The sequence below is a fragment of the Lasioglossum baleicum genome, chromosome 3 (genome assembly GCF_051020765.1).
Source record: "Lasioglossum baleicum chromosome 3, iyLasBale1, whole genome shotgun sequence".
NCBI lineage: Eukaryota > Metazoa > Arthropoda > Insecta > Hymenoptera > Halictidae > Lasioglossum > Lasioglossum baleicum.
The window spans coordinates 8,078,417-8,093,220 of record NC_134931.1 but is presented as its reverse complement, the minus strand read 5'-3'; the positions used below and the strand labels follow the sequence as shown (position 1 = coordinate 8,093,220).

The window sequence follows — 14,804 nt, the reverse complement described above, 5'->3', positions numbered from 1 at the left end:
CGTTTCTTTTTATTTCGTTATGAAAGTATAAGTGAAAATGGTCTTTTGGGATATTTAAAATATAAACTTTGTATTAAACAATCGTACATGTACATTCATTCCGATGTACCGAGTACACAGGTACAAACATGAATTAAATTGCATTTGTCGAGAACAGCTCCAAATTCCTGCGCAATAGTCATCTAACACTTTACATTATATATTACAAAATTATTTCAATCTACGCTCCCGTAGGTTCCACGAAATCTTTGAAAAACACGTTGTTTGCAGTCAATCAATCAGAAGATATTGCATACATTCTAGGGGGATGATGGTCAATCAAAATGATCTTAAAAATTAGATGATATATATATATACATATAGAAGGTGTTTTAAGTGGCTTTTTTCGGAGGCGGCCTGAATACACCGACCACCACAGCGTGATCTCTTTCGTACGGTTCTAATGTGATTTGCTCCTGCGGTTTCAATTTATCGGAGACCAACTTCTTCACTTCTGCGGCGAATACTGCTTCAGGTTGGGCCGTAGAATCTATACAACTCGCCTGCAGAAATAAATAAAATATTAACACGAAATTGCATACGATTGATCACTAGAGGTGTACGAGACCCCGAATGTAAGATTCTATTAAACGTCTATTTTAAGATTATTTATTAATCGACTTGCCTTAATAGAAATAACAAAGTGACCTCCGTTTTTGAGGAAGTACTGCGCATTTAAAGCGACTATTCTGGCTTGGTCGGGTTGTGCAACATCGGCGAATATCGTGTCAACCATTCCAACGAGCATTCTATACTTATGCGGGTGCCTAGCATCTTCGATTATTGGAATGATATTCGTCCGTTTCTTAGCAACATTTAGGAGATCTCTACCCGATCTGTGCGAAAATTCGACTGCATACACCAGCCCTTCCTGAAAACAGAAAATATACATTCAAAATGTTTGTATGCACTGTGGAATGCGAGTGAATTGGGATAAAATTTACAACATTTGTACACGCGCCTTTTTAGAGCAAGATAAGAAGAATCTCGCACAATGAAAAACGAGTATGTAATTGTTATAGCATAACTTCGACACCAATTTGGTAATAATTCGCTAAACTGGCTCTAATGTATGCATAACGAGTAGGCTGCAGGTTTTTTCTGTTCTATTTTCGGTTTCTTCATTTACTAGTTTTTACCATAACTGCATAAAATCTGCAGTCTACTAATGGAGTATATTTATTTTACTGGAGCGAACTGTGTGCACACTTACTGGACCAACAATATCTGCTACATGCGATACTGTAGTCCCAGATGCAGCGCCTAGGTATAATACTTTGCTTCCTGGTGGCATGTGAATTTGATCTACACCACCGAGTATGGCAGCAGCCAGCTTAGACCTGAATGGATTCCACACTCTGTACTCAATTTTTTCTGCATTGTCTCCCTACAATGTTAACATACAAAATGTTATTATAATTGGTTACATGATTGAATGGATGTCCAGTAAAAGGTTGTATGTTACATTTTGTAAAACAAGACGTAAAGAAACAATTTGTAGCTCCATGTAGCAATGAAAGTTAGAATAATATTCTACAATGTAGAACCTTTTGTACTACTGTTGGGTACTAAAAGCTATGTCAAAGTAATTTGTACATCACATTGACACTCATTGCATGGAGAAGTCCATTTCAGAAAATGTATAACATATGCCTTTCTTCCAAACACACACATTTGTTCAATTAACATACTTATAAATATAGTTGGTAAATTGAATTATATATGAATTGCTATTGTATTATACCTCAACACTAATCCTCTTTTCACCATATACTTCTGAACCTGGTACTAGATTTAATGTGACTAATGCATCCTCTTTGCCCCTAGCTATGAAAACTCCTTCGTGACGATGTGGCTCTATGACTACAGTTTTGCCGCCTTTGAAACCTCCTCCTCCACGTCCTCCTCTGCCTCCTCCACGACCCCCACGTCCACGTGGTGTACCGCCACCTCCTCTGCCTCCACCACCTCCACCCCTTCCTCTAAACCCTCCTCCTCCTCCCCCTCCACCTCCGCCTCTTCCTCTAAATCCCCCTCCGCCACCTCCTCGTCCTCCTCCTCCTCCTCCGCCTCTGCTACCTCGAAATCCACCTCCGCCTCCACCCGGAGAAAATCCTATGATTAAATAAGTAAATAGTAAATAAATAATTTTCCGTCTAATTCAATATATCCATCCACTACATTATTTTTTGTAACAATTTTAAGTAATATATAATTTCTACAGACTTCTATGTACGGTATATACAACTATACTTTTCATCTTTCTCGAAACAAGTACACGGTATGATAGGTTAAGATAAGTTTATATAGCTAAAAAAAGTGAATATCAATGTTCATCTGACTGAATATTTACGTACATACGATAGAAAATGATTGATTACAGAAAAATAAATATATAGATGCGATACATATAGTATACATATATCTTATTAAGAAAAGGCCGAAATAATTATTTACATACTAGGTTATCGCAACGCGTGACCAACATTGTATAATTTTTTTCTCAACTATTAGAACGAATAAAACATTTAGTAGGATTGCAAATAATAATTACCTGGCTTTCCCATTTCTTATTAAAAATAACGAAATGTTTATTCTTAATTCAATTATTACTTTAACGCTCCATGCACGTGTGTGTCGGACGCCAAACGTTCACGGAAATTATCGAGGTTTCAAACATCCACTTCCGGTTGAGACACCGCTATCGCATACAGTTGTATCGATACTTGCGATTCGATTATTTATATAGCAGAATTCAAACACTTATCACTTTCCGTTTGTATATTTATTTTATTCGAACAATATTTATATTCTTTGTATATCAATGCATAAGAAAAAATATTATTTTAGGGTCACGATACGTTTCTGTCAGTCCACAAAACTGGAATCGATGCGTCTATGTAGCTATCGATAGTGTCAATAAATTATCGATAGTTTTCGATGGTTTTCGACAACGATGATCATCGATAACTATCAATAGGACCATCGATAGTTCCGTGCCGCTATATCGAGTAATGTTGCAGCTTGCAGCTGTAACCTAACATTGAATATTTGAAAATATCACAGACGTTATATCAATGAATAAATGACAATACACTGTACTAGACTCATATTTATGTAAAAAAAGTATACAGAAATATGAAGTAAATAAGAACACTCATTTATTAACATTTTCAAGTTTGCCGAGAGAAGCAATCTTACAACCTATTTATGTTTACAGAATCAGCGTCGAAGGGTTACTAGTATATTTTCCTTATGATTACATTTATCCAGAGCAATATGCGTACATGCTCGAGCTCAAACGTGGCCTGGATGCAAAAGTAATTGTGTTACATATGTTTCTATTACAGAATCGTTGACAATGTTTCCCGACACGTTTATAATGATATTATTTATAATGTAGGGCCACTGTTTGCTGGAAATGCCTTCGGGCACTGGCAAAACAATCACTCTGTTGTCGTTAATTGTAGCTTACATGTTGGAACATCCACTGGATATTACAAAGTTAATTTATTGCTCCCGTACTGTGCCAGAAATTGAGAAAGTCATAGAAGAGTTAAAGAAGCTTATGGACTATTATGAGAAGGAAACTGAAAGTAAACCTAAGATCGTTGGTTTAGTGCTTAGCTCTCGGAAAAATATGTGTATCCATCCAGAGGTAATTTCCTTTTATGTTATTTTTAGTTCTCTTGTTGTTTATAATTTTAAGCATGCGCAAAATACATAAAAATGACATATTTCAAATAGGTAAGCAGGGAACGCGAAGGTAAAATTGTTGACGGACGTTGCCATTCTCTCACAGCATCGTACATTCGTGAAAGGCATAATTACGATGAGTCTACTCCTATCTGTAACTTCTACGAGGGATTCGACATGGAAGGCAAAGAGCAGATTGTACCACCTGGAATATATTCAATTGATGACATGAAACAATATGGAAGGGACCGTAATTGGTGCCCATACTTCCTTGCAAGGTTTACAGTAAGCATCTGAGAAGAAGTTCTAGATTTTCATAGTGGCTGAAGCATTAATACTTGTATATTATCCTAGATATTACATGCTCAAATTGTGGTGTACAGTTATCATTATTTGCTGGATCCCAAAATCGCTGAAACTGTATCAAAAGAATTGAGTAAATCTTCTGTTGTGGTTTTTGATGAAGCTCACAATATAGGTATATTACATGTTTGATATATTTATTAGGTCAGTACAATAGTTCGTGCCCGATTCCTTATTGTGTTTTAATACGAAATCTGACACAAACTTTTGCATTGACCTAACACATTAATATTAGGTTTACACAGCACGTGTTTTAATATTTTCAATTTATGATTACTGAGATTATAAAGATGCATCCATGAGGGTTTATTCAACAAATTTATTCCATTGGATATGTGAATATTATTTTAAAAAATGGCTAAATATTTAGATAGACACATTCTCATTATTTTTATACAGTAATATAAAATAGTCACTTTTAGTAGTCCATAAACCTAGTATTAAATTGATGTGAAGAGAATTCTAATCTCCTAATTCGTTACAGATAACGTATGTATCGATTCAATGAGTGTAAAGATAAATAGGAGATCATTGGAGAAAAGTTCTGCTAATATTCAGCTCCTTGAAAAGACAGTAGCAGAGTGAGTCAATTTTCATAATAATGCCACTACCTATAATAATCACAAATTTATTATTATGAATTTTATAGGATGAGAGAAGATGATGTAAACAAATTAAAGGAAGAATATGATAGATTAGTAGAAGGATTGAGAGATGCACAGGTCGCAAGGGAAACTGATATTATTTTATCTAATCCTGTTTTACCGGATGAAGTTTTACATGGTATAGTTTTAGTACCATAAATAATTATATGATTGATGGTATAATTTTAATTAATTTGTTGTACTGTTCCAGAGGTGGTTCCTGGTAACATAAGAAATGCCGAACATTTCGTTAGTTTTCTAAAACGGTTTGTGGAATACCTTAAAACACGTTTGCGTGTGCAGCACGTGGTACAAGAATCACCTGCTGCATTCTTGAGAGATGTTCAATCAAAAGTTTCGATAGAACGAAAGCCATTGAGATTTTGCGCCGAACGATTGGCGACTTTGTTGCGAACCATGGAAATAAGCGATTTCACAGATTTTTCACCAATAATCCTGGTTACCCACCTTGCGACTCTAGTTTCAACATACACAAAAGGGTTTACTATTATTGTAGAACCTTATGATGATAAAACACCCACTGTTTTAAACCCAGTTCTTCAATTTAGTTGCGTGGACTCGTCTATCGCAATGAAGCCTATATTTGATAGATTTCAATCTGTAGTAATCACATCGGGAACACTGTCTCCTTTGGACATGTATCCCAAAATATTGAATTTCCATCCAGTCATAATGTCATCTTTTACAATGACGTTGGCTAGACCGTGTCTTCTACCTATGGTGAGTTTCCTAACAGTCTATTATTAATCAATAATCGTATTATTATTGAGTGGAGAATCACCGGAGTCGGGAAGACATCGGGTCGAGACGAGTCGAGTTACCGAAAATTTTGGGATTTCGGGAATATGGAGAATTCGCAAGAATTTAATATTTTAGAACCCTAATATGCTCGCGGGAGTTACGAATATTCTCAGGAATCCCGATTCAATCCATCGTGATTCCGGACAAAATGCTCATCCCATCCCGACTCGACATTTTCGGGTTCTCGCACACCTCTAATTATTACTGAAACGAGAACATTTCTTTTAACACTAGATCGTAGCGAAAGGTAATGATCAAGTAGCAATCTCGTCTAAATATGAAACTAGGGAAGACGTTGCTGTTATCAGAAATTATGGTCAATTATTAGTTGAGTTTGCATCCACTGTACCTGACGGTTTAGTTTGCTTCTTCACCTCGTATTTGTACATGGAATCGGTAGTGGCTGCATGGTACGTATTAATGAAATTAATTCGTGTGTTTAGATTATATTTTTATGCTAGACATCCTTTTCTAGGTATGATCAGGGTGTTGTAGATCAACTACAGAGGCATAAGTTATTATTTATCGAAACTCAAGACTCGGCAGAAACAAGTTTAGCACTAATTAATTATATAAAGGCTTGTGAAAGTGGGAGAGGAGCGGTTCTTCTTTCGGTAGCACGCGGCAAAGTATCTGAAGGTGTAGATTTCGATCACCACTTAGGAAGAGCTGTTCTTATGTTCGGAATTCCTTATGTATATACACAATCGCGTATTTTAAAAGCACGTCTCGAATATCTCCGTGATCAGTTCCAGGTAGGTATTTGTGTATTAATACAAATTGTAAAATATATTAAGTTTACTAAAAAATATTCCTGTTGTCTTTTCCAGATCAGAGAAAACGATTTTTTAACTTTTGATGCCATGAGACACGCAGCACAATGTGTAGGACGTGCAATTAGAGGAAAAACTGATTATGGTATAATGGTGTTTGCAGACAAGGTAATGATTAATTATTATAAAATATACTAATTTAGTTAACAATCATTTTCTTTAATTTAATTTCAGAGATTCTCAAGAATAGATAAACGAAGTAAATTGCCAAAATGGATACAGGAACATTTAAATGATGGTTTGTGTAACTTGTCCACAGAAGAAGCTGTACAGGTAAGATTTAACTCTTACTCCTAATTTGAACTTTGAAACTATCAGTTGCATATCATTTCCAGATCAGTAAACGATGGTTACGACAAATGGCACAACCGTTCACCCGTGAGAACCAATTAGGATTATCATTATTAACGCGAGAACAACTCGAGAAAGAGGAATACAGTAAGATTGAACAGCAGGCACAACAAAATTAAATACTTAGTATTGCGTTTGTAATAAATTTGTCTCATTTTTTCGACAAAGACGATGATGACACGTAACATGTAAAGATATATAATAATTTGTACTTTACATACCATTTGTATTATAACGAGTATAGAATATAAATATCTTTTCATAAATATCGTAATGCAAATTATGTCCTCTGATAATATACAATCTTTCGAAATTAAAGAAACACGTATTGGTTAGTAGTGGGTAACAGTTGGTAAATTATTAATAGGATTCAGGAAATATACTTGTGCCATTAAAAAAGTTTAATAACAAAGTACGATGGTGAAATTTTAACAGTGTACAAAATACAATTACATCTATGAACAATTTATTTTGTATCACCACCTCACGAGAACTTGATCCCCGTCTTGTATCGAGTAGTAGCTCAGTTCCTGAAGTAGTTTATCCAAAGGAATTTCATCTTTAGATAACTGCAAAACAATTAAAAAATTCTGTCTTACAAATGTCTTGCAGAAAAGTGTGATTGCACTCACATTGTGTTGTATAAATGAGAGTGTAGGTATTTTTCCTCCAGTTCTGAAAAGTCTCTGCGCAAGCCCAATCACTTTCTGAACTTCCATATCTTTCAAAAGTTTCCTTTTAATTCCTCTAGGCTGACTCGGATGGCCTGGACATAAAAATTCTACCGTGATAACGTTGGAAACCATTTCAACTTTCGGTTTAGCTGATGGGATGTCAGAAATTCCATATTCTAAAAATGATATAAAGAACGTATGAAAATTAATTTAGACACGGTTGAAAATTTTATGTTATTATTTTCACGTACTTGCAACCAGTAACGGATATCGAGGATGCTCAATTACGAATTCTTTTCTTTTTTCCGAATTATTTTCAGTTTCCATCCATTTTGGTAAATGCAACTTCAAATAATCGTATTCCGCGCCTCGTCTTTCATCATGTGCTATTTCAGTGCCATTTAAAATCTTCAATTTCGAGAGTCTTGCTATTATTAGCTGACGTGTAGTCTCTAAATTTTCGTCTTTCAAAATTGGATTTTCCCTAAATTTCAGCTCTTCTAAATTATTAAGATTTTCTAATTCCGATACAGATCGCCACTGAAAATTTCGATAATAAATGCCCCTTTGAAAATTGTACATTTATATTAAAAATATATACCTCCGATATGTTGTTTTGCGATAGATGTAGCTGTCGCAAAACTGGAAATGCTGAAGTTTTTGCTGTCGGTTCAACAGATGGAAATCTTATTTTGTCTATCTTATTTAAATTTAAATTGAGGTATTCTAAGCTGTAAAATGTGAAACTTGTTACGAAAAGATCTTCCTTTAAATATCTTTAATTAAAAATTATGATATGTTACCGTGGAAGTGAACCCAATTTGAGAATATCATCCCAACTGGATATCAAATTTCCTTCAAGCGTTAATCTAAGTATTTTCATTAAGTTGTCATCTTCTAGTGGTTTCTGCACAATGCTGACAGCATTAAAAGCAATCGAGAGTTCTTGGATAGATGGAAACATACACATACATTGTTGAATATCGAACCAATTGTAATTCATTCTTGCCATGTTCAAATGTTCAACCATTGAAAATGAGGTACTCAGCGACTCCATATCTTCTTCAATGGGTAAGTAATTTTCACTAAAAAGAATAGTAAATGATGAACAATGAGAAACATAACTAGTACAAAATTTAACTAATTTACCTGACATTCAGGCGAGTAAGAGAATGAAGTTGACAACAAATGTCTGCTACAATTCTCCAATTGTTAATTAAATTTCTAGATATATCTAACTCTTCCAAATTTGAACATAACTCTTCTAGTTCAGCAGGATTACCAGCATCGCTGACATATTGATCTCTGAGCCATATTATTTTCAACTGGTCGAATTTACTTTGTTTCCTATTTACTTTAGAGAAACCAACGACTTCCAGGAAAGGAGCATTAATTTCCTTCTGTAAGCTCATTAACGTGTCTCTGTCGATACCTGCTAACTCATCGTTGATGAGACCGTAACGAATCTTTATAGCTTGTGGGCAAGAGATTCCAAATTTAGCTTTACCAGGTCGTATGAATGAACCCGATGTAGGATGCCTATCATAAAACATGTATCATAAAAACACTATACTGTTTCAATTGCTGCAGATAATGACGCTGATACTTTACCTGGCTTTGAAATATTCTACTCCTTCGTATGTGCCATTATGTTTACCACGAGTAGGATCATCCCAGTCAACACCGAGCCACTGACCTTTTGTGCTTCCGACAGGACCAACATATTTCAATGTACCTCTGTATCCATCACACTCGATTCGGCTGCCAATTTCATATTTTTTGTCTTCTACCATACTAAAAAACAATGATTTCTATAGTATTTGTAAGAAAATCCATTCGTGATACTTTTTCTATATCACGAATATCGTGACAATCGTGTCACTAAATGTCACTGTACTCTAAATCGTGATTTACATTTTAGTGTTTTTATATCAATTATTATTTAGATACTAATTACGTGTGTAAATATACTTCACATTGCGGTCTGAAATCTAACCTCAATATAGTAGATGATCATTGAAAACAACGAGACAAAAGCGAGATATTAATATTTCAAGCAGGAGATAGTTGTCACACTGTATTGTCGCGGGTAATACTTATAACAAACACAAGCGATTATACAAACATGGTTCTATCAAAATTAAAAGTCATATACGGCGATATGACATTTCTCTGTTGTGTACAGTTGTGTACTACAAAAACACCTACATAGGAGCTCGATAGTACAAGATATTCCACTACTCACGGAATAGAGCTTACGATCTTCATCTGTGTTTGAATACGAATGCACGCATGTGCGACACGTATGTGTGGAGAAATCAAGCAACAATACTTTGTATTTATAGCTTTCTTTCCATTGATTAACAATAAGAAAGAGTATCTAAATCTTGCAGTATATACCGAGTACTGTGAAATGGCGTTTTTACTTGGTGAGCCTTTATTATTTGATAATAAAGGAGTTGAATATATAATAAATAAACAACGAGTTAACATATAAAAAGGAAATAACAATTAAAAAATAAATATTTTGATTTTATTCATCAAAAAGCACATATATAGATGTTACATTGTACAGAAAATACATATATATATATATGTATACATATACATAACACAATGTATGTAATACGAGAATGTACAAGTGCTAAAAAATATAGTGTACGTAAATATTAGTAATTACATTCTTAATGTATACATATATATACATACACATAAACACATACATATGTATATATATGTATGTATAATTGATAATTGTTTGGTTTCTATCCTCTCTTATTGAGTGTTTGATAAAATGTATGTATAGCAGGGTATTCAAAGGAACGACTCCTCATATAAATACATTAATGATTCAGTGCTGTATTCGCGACATTGGTAGGATTTAGAATTTCGATCCAGTAGCCGTCAGGATCTTTAATGAAGGCGAGCCCTTTCATCTTGCCACTGTTAGGCTTCTTCACGAATTCTACATTTAACTTCTCAAATCTTTCACATGCTTTGTCAACATCAGGTACTGCAAGTCCAATATGGCCTGTAAATTAAATAAGAAATTTCTTGTTAAAGAACATGCATTTCTATGCTTGTTTATTTGTACATCATTGGTATGTTTCGTATTACCAAATCCTCGTGGTTCACTGTTTCCATTATGGTATTGAGCATCGGGATCTGTTTCGGTACCCCAATTACTACAAAAAAATGAAAGATATAAAATTAGGTTTATTTACAAATATCCAATCAAGGGTTCAAATTAATTGAAGTATTTTCCCACATACTGAGTCAGTTCTATGGTAGCTTTACGGCTGAATGTCCACTCTATACATTCTCTTCTATCAGTTGGAATATCCTTTTCATTTTCGTATCCCATAAAATACAAAGAGAATTTCATTTCGGGAAAATCAAGTTTCTGTAATAAACGCATACCAAGTACTTCAGTATAAAAAGGTATTGATTTCCTTGGATCTTTAATACGATACATTGTTTGCTGCATAATGTATCCATTTGTTGCAGGATCACGTTCTTTGCAAAGTTCCTGAACTTCGCTATTTGTTAAACCTGAAGGTTCGCCCATCTGTAACAGGCATTAAGAAATTTTAATGAAATAAATAGATAACAATTATTTAATCCTTAATATCATAAACACGGCAAAACTCATTTATCAGTTGTACTTCAATAGGACGTAACTCAATTGATCTGTAGATAAATAATTATCGCTACTGTAAATACAAGGACATCAGTGTCGATAATATTTCTAAACCGAATTGATGGATTGAAAAATTTATCAACGCAATTAATTGCAACAAATTAAAGAGATAAATACAATTGTTTTGTTACGGAGCGATTTTATTCTGGTGTCGTATCTTCCATTGAAATCGTAATAGGTTATCTTTAAGAAGTATTCACTTTTATACTAAATAATAAAATTGTTATAGCGACAATAACGTGAATATATGAACTGCCCATTAATATAAAATAATAAGTAGACTATTTTTTAATCCTTACCTTTTGATTTTTATTAAATAACGACGATCGACTCTGGAGCACACGTTTACACACTAATCGGAAGTGTGCAAATAACTGTGCGATACTCATATCTCACCGAAAAGTGGAATATCTTTCATTGAGTGTATGTAGTATGTAGTGGTGTTACGTCGCTGTCTTACCTTCATTTCACTTTATCTGTCAAACCGAACAAGGTAAAGTGTTCGGTTATTATTAGGGGAAACAGCTTGATATTTGACTTTTTACATAATGGCACACTGGTTTCATCGTAATATGCTAAAAGCGACGACAAATCAAAAATTTGAATTCAAAATAGCGAATGCTACCGATGCCACAAGGAAACTGTGCAGGTTAGATATCAATTAAGATAATAAATCCAACGTATTTAATGATTTAGAAGATTAATGTATACTTATAATATCACAATTTTAGAATAAATTTGTATAAAACACACAACAGGAATACAAATAACAAACTATCCTCTACTTTTATAACTCTTTTATATTTCAGTGATTTGAGACTATCAAGAATACGTCTCCTAGACCTGATCAAAAATCCAAATAACTCAAGTGATTCTATAGAACCAGCTTTCCACAGCTATTTAAGTTTGTTATATGGATTTATGTGGGAGATCAGTTTGTCTGCGGATCAAGATCAACACAGCGGATGCCCAAATCCTAGTAAACTTAGAAATGTGCTTGTATACAAATGGACACATACATTGTTGGGATCAAATACTTAGTAATATGTCTATTACATTTATATTATAATTTTATGATTTATAACAGGGCTGTCGAACTTTCTCTCTGCTAATTGATACATTAGCCTGTATCCAGGCGAGAGAAAAAGTTATTTTATTAACCCTTCCCTACTGCCAACTATATCCGTCGAGTAGAGTGATAGGATTTGTCAGCCTAGCATGCAAGTCGAGGAAGGAGCTGAAAGCTGCTCACGAGCAACTTGTTCGTCAGCCCTGATGTATACAAATATTACAGTCTATATTTTTTATTGAAGCTCGAGGGCTGATGCCGTTTACGAGGCAGCTAATATGAGTGTGAACGTAGGACTTTGGTTTATGAAGCATGCTGCAATGATTGCTGCTAAAGATGAGTAAGTATTACACATATAAATAATATTCTAATCTGATACAGAATAATATTAGAATAATATGATATTTCAGCATAAGTATGAACGAAGCGAAGGATGTACACACAATGTTGAGAAGAGCTGCAGGAATATTTACTTTTGTACAAACACAATTTTTGCCGAAATTGGCAGATCCTCCACCAATTGGAAGTGACCTAGATCCACGGATACTAATTGCATATGTAAATCAATGTACAGCAGAAGCGCAAGAAGGTTGACTAATATATTACTTAACATTTATTATTAATTTATAATTGCCAATACATATGTATATATCTTCATTCATATTATATTACAGTTACAGTAGCAAGGGCAGTGGAATTAAAGCATAATGCTAGTTTAATATCAGCTTTGGCTAATGAAACAAGTAAATTGTTTCTAGATGCTGCTAATATTTTGCGTCCGTTCAAGCCAGAGATATCGGCTCAATGGATTAAATATTTGGAACTGAAAGCGTCGTTTTATAGATCCTATGTAAGTGAATAAATACGAAAATAGAAAAATGTTGATTTATTGGAACATCGATCTTTCTAGGCTTACAACTATTGTGGCGAGAATTTATTGGCTATGGACAAATGCGGAGAAGCAATTAAAGCTTTGCAAGAAAGCGAAGCTTGCTTGAAGAAGGCTAACACATTGTGTCAGGAGTATGGGAAAACGAAAGGACCGGCACCTACGGTGAAACCTAATGAACATGTTGTGTTTAAACGATTAGCTCCTACAGTGAAACTTACTCTTGATAAATGTAATCGAGAAAATGGTTTGATGTAAGTGCTATATATGTGATTCACGTATATTTCTGTAGAAGACGTGATCTAATGATTGTTTCTGTTAATTTTTTTCGAAGTTATCACCATACAATACCAGGAGAAGTTCCAACACTAGACACAAAAGCTACTTTTGGTTTGGTGAGTCCTATCGATTTTGCAATGCAACCTCATCATCCTGTATGGAATTCGGATGTATACAATAAGTTATGTAGCTTAAACCCAGCCTCTATAGAGAAAGAACAAAATTTACCTCCTGTGAAAGAGGACGCAGTTCATCAGAGCACCAAGGATCCTAAAAACGAAAGTGGCTGTATATTGCAATAGGTTTAACGTAGGAATAGTCAATTAAAATTCACCGCATTTTCATTGCAGCGATATTAAGTTTTGCTTTAAACTGTTACACAGTTGACAATCCAGTATTGTAACACTATTTTAATTTTATTTCGGCGCAATCAATAGTATACACGAGCTTTTAACTAAAAGATACTGCATGAATTGTATCTATGATAAACGAAATATCGCGAGGAATATTTTCAAGTATACGAAAGAATATGTACTAAGCTTGTACATTTCCAGCACATTCTAATAATTACTAACATGTGTATGTGCAATAGATATGCAAATACGATGCATACGAACTAATGTATTTTGTAAATAATTTATGCGATGTCGTTTTGCTGATTTTAAAAACATTTACAAAAGCTTATTGTTGATGAGTACTTTGAAAGCTAGTCAATACTATAAAAAGAAGTATTTTTTAATTTGAACATTTATTTTTGAGTAGGTGGTCATAAAATGTCACCGATACACCACATTTTACTGAACGAATTTTGTATGAGACATATTTACAAATAATTTGTTATTACTATTACACAGTACAATGGGAAGATCGTATTGAAATTACGTTTTATATTTATTGAGGCTATAATAAAGTAAGAAAAACTGTTTCATGTTATAAGTTACTTTTATTCTGTACGCGTACCAAGAATCGACCAATACAATTAATTGTATATATACTAGCTATATACATATTTTTAATGCATTATCAACTATTATGTATTTATTTTTAAATACCAGAGGCAATAATTTACGAATAAAAGATCGTACACTATGCACATTTTGTGTGAAACACTTCATGAATAAAGTGAAAACTAATAAAATCCAGATTATCGTTTATTTATCTTCTGAATCTGCCAAAATGTTTCCTTGAATTGTAAAATATATCGGATATATATTGTTTCATAAAAATTTTACAAGACTGAATTTATTTAGATTTTTCACAATTTTTATATAATACGTGCTCAAATAAAGAAATTTATTCAATAATTTCTAATGTGTGAGCATCTTTATAATTTCAATAATTACAAAATAAACAATGTGGAAGCGGTCATTTGAACGGTTTATATTATAGCGATCGAGAGAAATACAGGGAAATATTTCAATTCAAGGGAACTGTCGAGTAAGTAT

The 14,804-nt window shown here is 33.8% G+C and overlaps 5 protein-coding genes across 8 annotated transcripts; 2 read left to right on the top strand and 3 right to left on the bottom strand.

Moving 5' to 3' along the window:
- Nucleotides 1–51: 51 nt before the first annotated feature.
- On the bottom strand, nt 52–2,731 carry Fib (rRNA 2'-O-methyltransferase fibrillarin). Its single transcript, XM_076420596.1, has 5 exons — nt 2,594–2,731; nt 1,784–2,154; nt 1,253–1,426; nt 665–910; nt 52–542 (listed from the first exon to the last, which is right to left on the bottom strand). Exons 1-5 carry the CDS (start codon nt 2,604–2,606, stop codon nt 372–374), a joined length of 975 nt encoding a protein of 324 aa, XP_076276711.1. The 5' UTR covers nt 2,607–2,731; the 3' UTR covers nt 52–371.
- A 271-nt stretch (nt 2,732–3,002) lies between these two features.
- Nucleotides 3,003–7,084, top strand: Xpd (general transcription and DNA repair factor IIH helicase subunit XPD). 2 transcript variants are annotated; one of them, XM_076420574.1, is made up of 13 exons: nt 3,003–3,182; nt 3,260–3,359; nt 3,443–3,697; nt 3,787–4,020; nt 4,090–4,213; nt 4,583–4,679; nt 4,748–4,881; nt 4,954–5,483; nt 5,799–5,974; nt 6,040–6,319; nt 6,395–6,505; nt 6,572–6,670; nt 6,733–7,084. In XM_076420574.1, the coding sequence occupies exons 1-13, from the start codon at nt 3,178–3,180 to the stop codon at nt 6,865–6,867; spliced, it is 2,280 nt and encodes a 759-aa protein (XP_076276689.1). In that variant the 5' UTR covers nt 3,003–3,177; the 3' UTR covers nt 6,868–7,084. The 2 variants fall into 2 exon arrangements, with proteins under 2 accessions (XP_076276689.1, XP_076276690.1); XM_076420575.1 differs by lacking the exon at nt 3,003–3,182 and having other exon boundaries at nt 3,510–3,697.
- Nucleotides 6,878–9,823, bottom strand: LOC143207296 (tubulin-specific chaperone E-like). Of its 3 annotated transcripts, none has more exons than XM_076420576.1 (8): nt 9,668–9,823; nt 9,034–9,216; nt 8,572–8,961; nt 8,226–8,507; nt 8,024–8,153; nt 7,674–7,962; nt 7,381–7,598; nt 6,878–7,317 (listed from the first exon to the last, which is right to left on the bottom strand). In XM_076420576.1, exons 1-8 carry the CDS (start codon nt 9,688–9,690, stop codon nt 7,225–7,227), a joined length of 1,608 nt encoding a protein of 535 aa, XP_076276691.1. In that variant the 5' UTR covers nt 9,691–9,823; the 3' UTR covers nt 6,878–7,224. The 3 variants fall into 3 exon arrangements, with proteins under 3 accessions (XP_076276691.1, XP_076276692.1, XP_076276693.1); XM_076420577.1 differs by having other exon boundaries at nt 9,548–9,694; XM_076420578.1 differs by lacking the exon at nt 9,668–9,823 and adding an exon at nt 9,419–9,642.
- Nucleotides 9,824–9,933: 110 nt separating this feature from the next.
- LOC143207311 (lactoylglutathione lyase-like) lies at nt 9,934–11,649 on the bottom strand. The gene is made up of 4 exons (XM_076420605.1): nt 11,422–11,649; nt 10,695–10,990; nt 10,540–10,607; nt 9,934–10,453 (listed from the first exon to the last, which is right to left on the bottom strand). Exons 1-4 carry the CDS (start codon nt 11,509–11,511, stop codon nt 10,266–10,268), a joined length of 642 nt encoding a protein of 213 aa, XP_076276720.1. The 5' UTR covers nt 11,512–11,649; the 3' UTR covers nt 9,934–10,265.
- Nucleotides 11,629–14,497, top strand: LOC143207303 (BRO1 domain-containing protein BROX). Its single transcript, XM_076420587.1, has 7 exons — nt 11,629–11,771; nt 11,932–12,162; nt 12,436–12,531; nt 12,602–12,780; nt 12,866–13,041; nt 13,102–13,334; nt 13,415–14,497. The coding sequence occupies exons 1-7, from the start codon at nt 11,671–11,673 to the stop codon at nt 13,659–13,661; spliced, it is 1,263 nt and encodes a 420-aa protein (XP_076276702.1). The 5' UTR covers nt 11,629–11,670; the 3' UTR covers nt 13,662–14,497.
- Nucleotides 14,498–14,804: the final 307 nt, after the last annotated feature.